Genomic DNA, 10,331 nt, shown 5'->3' with positions numbered 1-10,331 from the left:
TTAGGCAAAGATAGTACAAAAAGGCCAAAAACAGGGTTTTTGGGTCTTAGCCGATTCGGGCACTTCTAGGGCTCGGATTGGGCTGATTTTTGGAGGGACGTTTCCTTATGTTATGAACATTAAATCTGCCAATTTTGGCTGGGTTTGGACGTCATCTCCTTAGGGAATTGAGAAAATACCAATAGTTGCTATTTTCGACTATTTCCCTAAATCTTATTCTAAAGGGTGTTTTGGGAAACCTAAAAGGAGGTGGATTCTTATTAGGGTTCTATATAAACACTCTTAGGGCAGAGAATAAGGTGTGGAATTTCTCTCTAAGCTTTCTTACTCTACCACATCAAGTAGAGAGGAGAAAGTGAGCTAATTCCCATTAACTATCTATCTAGTCAAAGAAGAAGGTGTTCTTCTTTCCAACCACCATTGGTGTGCTAGCTATACAACAAGGTGGGAGATCAAGTTTATTACTCGTGTCCCAAGTAGAGGAGCTACACTTGAAGCTCTTGGTCTTCTTCAATCAATTCAACTAGTTCGAGGGAAAAGCGATTAAGGTAATCTACTATCTCCATTAGTTTAATTACTAGTTTTGCATGTGATCCTGGGGATACTAGTGTAGACATTAGATGTCTTATTGCCGCTATAAACACTAGTATAAGGGTTTAAATCCCTACAGTGGCGTCAGAGCCTCTTGCTGTTAACTAGTTTTTGCTAAGAATCGAACTAGTTCATATTGGATATGATTGATAGTTTAATAAATTGAGTTTATAAAAGTATTTTAAAAGTGTTTTAAAATTATTTAAACTCACAATTTGATATTATTGAATGGGATTCAATGAATTTCAAATTGAGAATCAAATTGATGATTGAAAGTGTTTTAAAAACTCAATTTGATTGAATTTCGGACTAATCCATGCTTGATTAAGTTGATAGTTATGTTTAAAAGAGTTTTAAACATAAGAATTTGATTGATTTTGAATTGGATTCAAAGTTTTTTCAAATTGATTTCAAAATTGTTATTTGAAAAGTTTCAAAAACCTAGATTTTGATCCAAAATTGGTTTGATTAAGAGTTGTTTTTAAGTTTTGGAAACTTTTGAAAAACAAAATTTGGAATTTTAGAATTGTTCTAAAAGGAGTTGTTTTGAGTTTAGGAAACTCCCAAAACAAATTTGGAAAATTTTAAAAGTTTCTAAAAGTTTTGAAAAATTGGAAAATAGCAACTTAGAGTTGCATAAGAAAAAAAAAAAAAATGAAAACTTGAAGTTTTAGAAACTTCAAGGTTGCTGTCCTGGTCAGGCCAGGACGCGACCAGTAGCTATACCAGGACGCGTCTGGGACGCGTCCAGTAGCTACCACCAGACGCGTCTGAGGTTCTGGGTATCTCGGACTAGTCCGAGACACCTAGTGCTGGTCCGGTCCAGCACCAGACACGTCTAGGACGCGTCTGGTACATGGACTAGCGTCCTGGCTCCGGCCAGGACGAGACCAGGCCTTAATAGGCCTCGGCCAGGACATGCCGGCCCTATGGGCCGTGCTATGTCCGGACCTTGTCCAAGCCCTTTTGTGGGCTTGGGCCGGGACTTGTCTAGGACTTGTCCCGGGCTTCTTCGAGGCTTTTCGGACCAGGAAAAGGGACCATCATTCGAGTGGGAGTTTTTGCCAAAATTTCTTCCGATTCCAACCAAATAATTCCAAAATCAATCCGGGCCATCCAGAAGGCCAAGACGGATTTCTCTTTAAATTGATTTATGAAATCATTAAGAATCGAACCAATATTTTTCCCCGAAATTGACCCGGGCTTTCTCGAGCCCAAAACGGAGTTTTTCTTAAAGTTGATTTTAGAAATCATAAAAGATAAAATCGGAACGCACCATTAGTTGAATTCTTCGAATTTAGACTTAAGGTCCGTAATGTGACATGTGATGTCAACAAAAGTATCTCCCAAGATAATCATGCATATATAATTCTTAGTCTTGATATATTATATGATTGCATGTGATGTGAATGCGGGAAACTAGTATGGCCATAGATTTATTTCTTTATTCTTGTTTTAAGCACGGATGGGTGCATGCTTTGTAATTAATTTTAATTTCAAGTTTATACGATCTGCGAATCGTTAGAGTCTTGTAATTAGAGTTTAGGGTCTATGAGTCCATTGAAGAAACTCGAGGATGAAATCCAAAGGCGAGTGGGAGAAATCAATGGAGGTTCAAAGATGGCGATCTAAGATGAACCAAAAGGCGAAACAAGAAGAAAACCAAAGGAGATTAGATCTTCTAGGTTAGGGGCCATACTAGGATCCATGTCTGCTTGATTTATTTTCTCGCGCGCATTTACTTACTTATTTACGCTTTATGTCGTGGACGTTAGTTAGGCTAAATAGTTCACTATAACAAACGCCAGACTAGCGTAAAAGTCCCCAAAACGTAATCTTGAGTAATCGCCTATCCAGATTAAGACACTCGTTGCGCCCTTGTTCGAGGAAGGTGGGTCGGCCTTCGCAGAGTACCTCCTCTACCTTGGGACAATGCGGGTAGGTCTATAGAAGAGGCCTACACGTCTAAATGGTTCTACTCAACGAGATCAGCAAGAGAGTCTTGGATACTTGAGGCAAAAGGATAGATTAGTCATTCATTAATGAAATCTATCAACCAAGAGTCATAAGGTATGATCAGTGAAGTAGTTCACTCACCCGGAACGACGGAGTCAAAGGGTAGGGCCTTCGTCCGCTTTACTCCGAAGAACTGGGGTCTTGGAATCACTTATTCAATCGGGGACGATTTTTTTGAATAATGTGGGAAAACTAAGTTTTTCAAAAAACGATAACGACTTTTAAAACGTTGTCATTTCTTTATGTAGTTTTTAAGATGACACGTAGAAACGGTTTCAACATTGAATCACACCTATGGGAGGTGTTGATCCACTTCCTAGAATGGAAGAATGAATCCGAGAATAGTTCTCAGATTCAAAAGGAAGGTCACTAGAATACCCAATCCCAATGTTGACTCATACAAGAGAAGGTCAAAAGCCTTTTGCAAGCAATCGTATAACATTCTCTTTGGAAGAGTAATGGATGCTAGCATAACCATTAAGACAAACTAAGGAAGAAATTCCTACAAAAGTCATAAATGGGGAGGTACGAGACCTCCATTGATATTAGTTTCTAAGTACATGTAACTCATAAGTAGAAATGTACTAGTAATTTTAGTATGGAACAATAATACTTCCAGTCCTAGTTTCGCCCCTGCATTTCTCATAATTTTCAAGAAACTTATTGATTCATGAAAATTACAAGCTATTATAACCAGGGTAAATTTGGAAGAAGAAAAGTAAACTTAGCATTTACTGAACAAATCTGGGGGCCAAAATTTCTAATCTTACAAACGTAAGGGTCAAAGACTATGGCTAGTCACAGACAGGGTCAAAACTGAATTGGTAGAGAAAAAGAGAACTTTAGTCTAACATTGATGTGTACTCGTGTAAAACTCAAACAAAGATGTTGAAAAAAAAACAGCGTGTGGACATTAATAGTAAATATCCTTTTCTTTGTGACTTCAAAAAGTGGGCTGAGTAGATATGAATGATGTCCCCCATTTTCCTTTTCGAAGACCCGACTGAATACATTGCACTTACTGGAATATATTATTCACTGCACCATCTCTTATTTATTACGTTACACCTTCTATTATATCAACTACACGTGGAAGGTTAACACCATCTTCTAACCGGTTGTCCAATCTGCTAACTGAAGATGGCTTCTGTTAATACTAGTTTGCTACGACGAGATACACGATATCATCCTCCTACGCTGCTGGTAAGAAAACTACCACATTTTTAGGTCTTCCTGAATAGGCTGAAGAACCGCAATAACATAATTTGCCTAAACTCTCTCTCTATCTCTCTCGCTCTAAGAAAATAAAGGCTTCGTCTTGAATCGCTTCTTAGAAATCTGTAAGTTCATCAAATTTTTGTAGGGGTTTTTTTTGTAGGTTACTTTAGGGTCTTAAGCTCGTTAGTGAACTTCATCAATCATGTAAATCTTCTTGAATTAGTAAAGATAACAGTAAATATCATCAAGCTAGGATAAGAAGGTCTGTTTTTGGTTACTGTCTCTTCATTATGAATTGTTCTAGTTTATTAATTTACTTGATTTTGCAGATAATCTGTTCTTTGTTTTAATTAGTCACAATTTGAATTGTTCTGCTTTGATTTTGTTACATTTTGTTTAAAAATTGAATGAATCTTGTCGTGTTATCATGACTTCGCTCGATCTTGTCCTGAATTTTTGTTTCATTGGATTTTGTTTCTTCATCCTACTGATGAATTCATTACTGATAACAACTATTTAAGTGAAGATGCATTTTTCTCAAAAAAGCAATTTGATTAAAATTCTTCAAATGCATCACTTTGATCCAGTTGATTGCCCATATGTATGTATTTATACTTCTTAGTTGTGGTCTGAACTCTGAAGTTCTATCATCTATTTCATTATCAACTCTTTTATATAGCTCTGCATTGGACAGACCATGGTTTGAATCTTAATGTTGTCAAAAAAAAAAAAATTCGTTACAGCCTCTGAACAAAATGAGATTTTTCTATTCTGGTCAGGAACCATATTTATTGCTTAGTCCGATTTAGACATCAGGAACTGCGCAAAGCATGATATTTCGAATATTATGTCCATTCCTGCTCTTTTTGAGTTTAAGATGATTTTATGTTAGTTAAATAATTCATTATTGTACATTGGTTGCAAAGGGAACTGTATATTTCCCTCTTATATTTGTCCATTTTATTCATTTCCATTGTAGCCATGTTAACATTTTGTCTGTTTTTCGATTCGTCCCTCCTAAAAGGTTGTTTTGTTGTAGGGTGTTTTCTATTTGTTCTCATTATTTTGGGTTTCTACAGGATAAGTGAGAAAAGGGTATTGATTCAGTTGAGTTCAGTTTAAATGGAGTCTTGCAACTGTATAGAGCCCCAGTGGCCTGCTGACGAGCTTCTAATGAAGTACCAGTACATATCAGATTTCTTTATTGCTTTGGCGTATTTCTCTATTCCTCTTGAGCTGATATACTTTGTGAAAAAATCAGCAGTTTTTCCTTATAGATGGGTGCTTGTACAATTTGGTGCTTTCATTGTTTTATGTGGAGCAACCCACCTTATTAACCTATGGACATTCAACATGCATTCAAGAACAGTAGCAGTTGTAATGACCACTGCAAAGGTTTTGACTGCCGCTGTTTCATGTGCTACTGCTCTTATGCTTGTCCATATCATCCCTGATTTGCTGAGTGTGAAAACTAGGGAGTTGTTTTTGAAAAACAAAGCTGCTGAGCTTGATCGAGAGATGGGACTGATTCGTACCCAAGAAGAGACAGGTCGGTATGTTAGAATGCTTACTCATGAGATTAGAAGTACCCTTGACAGGCATACGATTCTTAAAACTACTCTTGTCGAACTCGGCAGAACTTTGGGGCTTGAAGAGTGTGCATTGTGGATGCCAACACGCTCTGGTTTGGAGCTTCAGCTTTCCTACACTCTGCGCCACCAAAATCCTGTTGGAGTTACAGTACCTATTCAGCTTGCTGTAATCAACCAAATTTTTAGGAGCAATCGCGCAATGAAAATATCACCAAATTCACCAGTAGCAAGACATAGACCTCTTGCAGGAAAATATATGCCTGGGGAGGTTGTTGCTGTGCGTGTCCCACTTCTGTACCTCTCCAATTTCCAAAGAAATGATGGCCCAGAAAATTACGCAAAATATGCATTGATGGTTTTGATTCTTCCCTCAGACAGTGCCAGACAGTGGCATGTCCATGAGTTGGAACTTGTTGAAGTGGTCGCTGATCAGGTTTGAATGGACTCTTGTTGTTGTGTTTTTTATATATAATGACAACTAAGAAGCATCAGACTTTATTATCTAAAGTGAACTACATAACCTTTTTGAAGTGGATGGCTTACCTATATTTATGTTGCATGCATGAAGCATAAATATATAACAACACAAGCATGCCTATTTGGTTATAATCATGAAACTGAGTTGGTAATTATAGGTGTTACTTTTGCTACTTATATATTATATGATTTTGCTTGGGTTTGCTTTCTTGATTTAGTTTTAATTTAATTTACTTCAGAGCACCTTTGATCAGTTTTACTTATTATACTGGCTTGTAGTGTGTTGTTCGGTTACTTTGGTAAATTGTAAACTTTCTGATGAATTTGTATTCAAAGTCTAATAGGTTCCAGCTAATTGCCGATGAAATTTTTAGCTGAAGTTTTCCTTATGTATATTTGCACTTAAATGACCATAAATAACGAAATATTTCGATAAATATCACATTTGTTCCCAAATTCTGAGTAGATTACTAAGAAATGTCTAATAGTTTGAAAAGCCTTTCTGTTTGCCCGAGGTTTACACTCAAGAACACCTAAACCTAAGGTTTATATCTTCTTATTGTTTACAGGTTGCAGTGGCTCTTTCACATGCCACAATCTTAGAAGAATCTATGAGAGCGAGAGATCAACTTATTGATCAAAATGTTGCCCTTGACCTGGCGAGGAGAGAAGCAGAAACTGCCATTCGTGCTCGCAATGATTTTTTGGCAGTTATGAACCATGAGATGAGGACCCCGTTACACGCTATCATTGCACTCTCCTCCTTAATGCAGGAAACTGAATTGACACCTGAACAGCGCCTTATGGTGGAAACTGTTTTAAAGAGCAGTAACCTTCTAGCAACACTCATTAATGATGTTTTAGATCTGTCAAGGCTTGAAGATGGCAGCCTTGAACTTGATATTGGGACATTTAACCTTCTTGGAATGTTCAAACAGGTAAACTTATAATCAACCATAATGTTCTTTCGCTTTCGCTGTTTCCACTTTATCGTTACAGTCATTAGGTTGGGACATGTTTGATCAATACTGCTGCTAATATTTGCATGTAAATATGTAATAAAAAATGTTTGAAATGTCAATGCAGGTTATTGACTTAATTAAGCCCGTTGCATCTCTCAAAAGGTTGACAGTATCACTAAATATGGATCCAAATTTGCCCGAGTATGTTGCTGGAGATGAACAACGTCTCCTGCAAACAGTACTGAATGTAGCTGGAAACGCTTTAAAGTTTTCAAAAGAGGGTAGTATCTCGATTGTTGCTTGTATTGCAAAGTCAGAATCTTTAAGAAATGCTCGGGCTCCAGAATTTTTTCCAGAGCATTCTCCTGACCACTTCTACTTGAGGGTACAGGTTAGTTTCACATGCTCTGTGTTGATGTTCTTGCAGCAGATTTGTGGTTCTTCAACATCCTTGACTTATTTGTTATGATTGTTGCTTTTTTATAGATTTATTTATTTTATACTGTTTTCATTCATGCAGGTAAAAGATACTGGGCTAGGAATCAGTCCCCAAGATATCCCCTATTTATTTAATAAATTCTCACAAAATCAGTCTCTGCCAAGTAAAAATCCTAATGGAGCAGGTCTTGGTTTAGCAATTTGTAAGAGGTAATATTACTTTTACTGGATTTTCTTATACTGTTCACTGTTTTGCTGCGTGTACCAACTTGGTAATCTAATACTGCTTATCTTAGTAATACTTGCAGCTCCTCAGATGGGCTTCCATAGTTTTTTTTGTAAAGAAATACAAAATTAATGTTTGTTCACTTTATGCATGGTAAATCAGGTATGTAAATCTTATGAAGGGGCATATTTGGATCGAGAGTGAAGGCCTCGGAAAAGGGTGTACTTCTATATTCATTGTAAAACTTGGAGTTGCGAACAAGTTAAATGACGCAGAACAACGTTTTGCACCGCAACTGCAAGTTAATCACGGCCGTGCAAATTGTCAAGGACTTAAAGTTATCCTTGTGGATGATAATGGGTAAGTAAGCTTTAAAGTTTGCATTACCTGATGCCCATTTCCATCTTATACTTGATTCCTGAATAAATTGATGTGTTATCTGTTGGCAGAAGTTTCAGCAGAGGTTAACTTCATCGTAACGTCATCCATTCTTCATGCAAGAATTCACTTAGCTCATCCTTATTCATGCCTTTAGGATTCAGAGAGGCTTTTGTAGAGAATGATAGCCCCATTCCCTAGGTTTCCTAGTTGGGGAACAAATATAAAATAGGAACTCAAAAATCTTGTTGAGTACTTCAGTGACGACATGTAGTACCAAGAATTATAACTTCAAGATATAATCACGTATAAAGTAGTTTCTCTAAATGTTGAATTTGGATCTAACATTAAAGTAGTAACTATGTTAGTAGCGGGAGTTTTTTTAATTAAATTTAACTGTCTATACAATCGTCTTTAGCTTGATTTGTAAGTCAAAACTGATCAGTAGATCGAATATATTAAGTTTGTAAGTGAGTGTAGTGATGGTAATCATTATAGCATGTAGATCAACATACGGCCTTGGATAATCCCTATGTAGGGCCACACCCTAGTGTAAATAGTGTGCTCGTTGTTATATGGAAACGCAAGCAAGGGGCCTACCTTATATGTATGTGTGTTTAGTTTATCAGTTATTACGTAAGAGCACCTCCAATGCAACACTCAATCTTAGAAATTCTGAGTGTCACATAGGATTTGTAGAGTTTTTCCTCTAGTGGAAAACTCAATTTGGATCTCTAAGATGATGTGCCGGTTGTTAAATAGATATATCTCCAGAGGACACTCTATCTTTAGTATTCTCTTGAGATACCTCTAATTGTCCAACTCATCATTTTTAACAGTTACACCAATAGAAACTGTGTCTTCAAATATCTCCAGTGAAACTGATTATTTATTTACAGAAATAACCACGCCTCACAAATAAGCAAAGCAACTTTACAGATTTGCCTTCGAGACAAAAAAATTGAGGATCTCTATTTTCACCACTTAATAATGGGAATCTCAATCAAGACATTCTTTTTGAGTTTTTTGTTGGAGATGCTCTATAAGCTACTTGGGCTTTGTTCTCTGAATCTCTGTAAAAGTATAATACTGAAAGCAAACAAAACCTGCTGTTTTAGTTCAGTATTCAATAATTCAACCTTTCCCAGTACGAAATTATAATACCCTGAGGAGACATAACTGTTATTTTCTGGCATGAAATGACACCGTGACTCATCTCTGTATTGGTGATGCAGGGTTAGCAGGATGGTGACGAAGGGACTCCTTGTTCATCTGGGATGTGATGTGACCGTAGTTAGCTCAGGCAAAGTGTGTTTGAGAACTATTAACCAAGAACATCAACTGGTAGTCATAGATGTATCCCCGCCGGGGATGGAACGGTATGAAGTAGCTGTAAGGATGCTAGAAAGATTTTCGACATCACAAGAGAGGCCCCTGTTTGTAGCACTTACAGGGAGTACAGATAGGGTAACAAAGGAAAACTGTTTGAGGGTCGGAATGGATGGAGTTTTAGTAAAACCCATTTCACTTGAGAAGATGAGGAGTGCTTTGTCTGAGCTCCTGGAGCGAGGAACTATTTCCGTAGGCAGGTGGTAGCGTAGCTTAAAAGGAAAATGAGAATCTCTTCTTCCTAAAGGATGAGCAAATATATACGCTTCAGGAAGACAGCAGTATGACATAGTTTTTGGTCCTAATATCTGACAGAGGTTAGATTATATATGATGATGGTATCAGTCGATTTTGTTGTTCGCCGTCTGAATCACCAAATTTATTCTGTCAATGAAATGTATGGGTTGAATAAAATACTACATGCCAGTGAAGATGAATCCTTTTGCCAATATAGCTAGCAACCTTGTACAGCAACAAGAGTGATGTTAATAATTTGATTATAGTAAATTCAGTGTACACAATACATGCAATTAGTATAAGTTAACCTGAAAATCGGCGGAATTCAGGATGTCAATGAAGAATTGGCAGACCGAAGTTTGTTTACAACCTTTGTTTTGAAGGAAGAAAGTGTAGTTTACTACCTCAAATATTTTTTCCTGAAATCGTTTTTAAGCAGTAGGCTCTTCCGTTAAGGGTTTTAAGTGGAGAGAAAACAGGTACTTAATTATCTCTTACTCCAAGAGCTGTTTCTTATAATCTCTTCACGACAAGGGTCTTTGTTGCACTGGAATGAAAAACATAAATTTCATGCAGCTAATGAAAGGCCGCCTATCATATAATTGGGCCTAAATAACACAACCAACAAATTGAAGGATCTAAAACTAAATAATTGTTTCTTATTCATGACCATCTTTATCCCCTACCGCACATCTTCACCGGTCACACCATTTCTTTGAATAATTACTATCCTTGGCAATTACCAGACTAATCATATTTTTACAGCTCATGTTATCTCTCTATAGGGCAGCCCAGGCGTAAAGAGGT

General features: G+C 37.1%; 1 protein-coding gene across 9 annotated transcripts; it reads left to right on the top strand.

Moving 5' to 3' along the window:
* The first annotated feature begins 3,556 nt into the window (after positions 1 to 3,556).
* Positions 3,557 to 9,794, top strand: LOC147544140 (ethylene receptor-like). Of its 9 annotated transcripts, none has more exons than XM_086673918.1 (8): positions 3,569 to 3,947; positions 4,905 to 5,374; positions 5,463 to 5,850; positions 6,464 to 6,832; positions 6,981 to 7,247; positions 7,377 to 7,504; positions 7,683 to 7,880; positions 9,134 to 9,794. In XM_086673918.1, the coding sequence occupies exons 3-8, from the start codon at positions 5,494 to 5,496 to the stop codon at positions 9,492 to 9,494; spliced, it is 1,680 nt and encodes a 559-aa protein (XP_086530044.1). In that variant the 5' UTR covers positions 3,569 to 3,947; positions 4,905 to 5,374; positions 5,463 to 5,493; the 3' UTR covers positions 9,495 to 9,794. The 9 variants fall into 9 exon arrangements, with proteins under 9 accessions (XP_086530037.1, XP_086530041.1, XP_086530044.1 ...); XM_086673913.1 differs by having other exon boundaries at positions 3,689 to 3,947; positions 4,905 to 5,378; XM_086673917.1 differs by lacking the exon at positions 9,134 to 9,794 and adding an exon at positions 7,970 to 8,301 and having other exon boundaries at positions 3,840 to 3,947; positions 4,905 to 5,378.
* The last annotated feature ends 537 nt before the right edge of the window (positions 9,795 to 10,331 follow it).

This window comes from Eschscholzia californica, unplaced genomic scaffold (genome assembly GCF_041429995.1).
Source record: "Eschscholzia californica isolate CP2 unplaced genomic scaffold, dmEscCali1.0.p SCAF_4, whole genome shotgun sequence".
NCBI lineage: Eukaryota > Viridiplantae > Streptophyta > Magnoliopsida > Ranunculales > Papaveraceae > Eschscholzia > Eschscholzia californica.
This window is presented reverse-complemented; position numbering and strand designations above follow the sequence as displayed.

Bases quoted from the DNA above. Each gene is read 5' to 3' on its own strand.
- LOC147544140 (XM_086673911.1), top strand. From the start codon at position 4,948: ATGGAGTCTTGCAACTGTATAGAGCCCCAGTGGCCTGCTGACGAGCTT. The intron at 7,505-7,682 runs GTAATATTACTT...ATGGTAAATCAG, and splicing joins GGTTTAGCAATTTGTAAGAG to GTATGTAAATCTTATGAAGG. The intron at 7,881-9,133 runs GTAAGTAAGCTT...TTGGTGATGCAG, and splicing joins ATCCTTGTGGATGATAATGG to GGTTAGCAGGATGGTGACGA.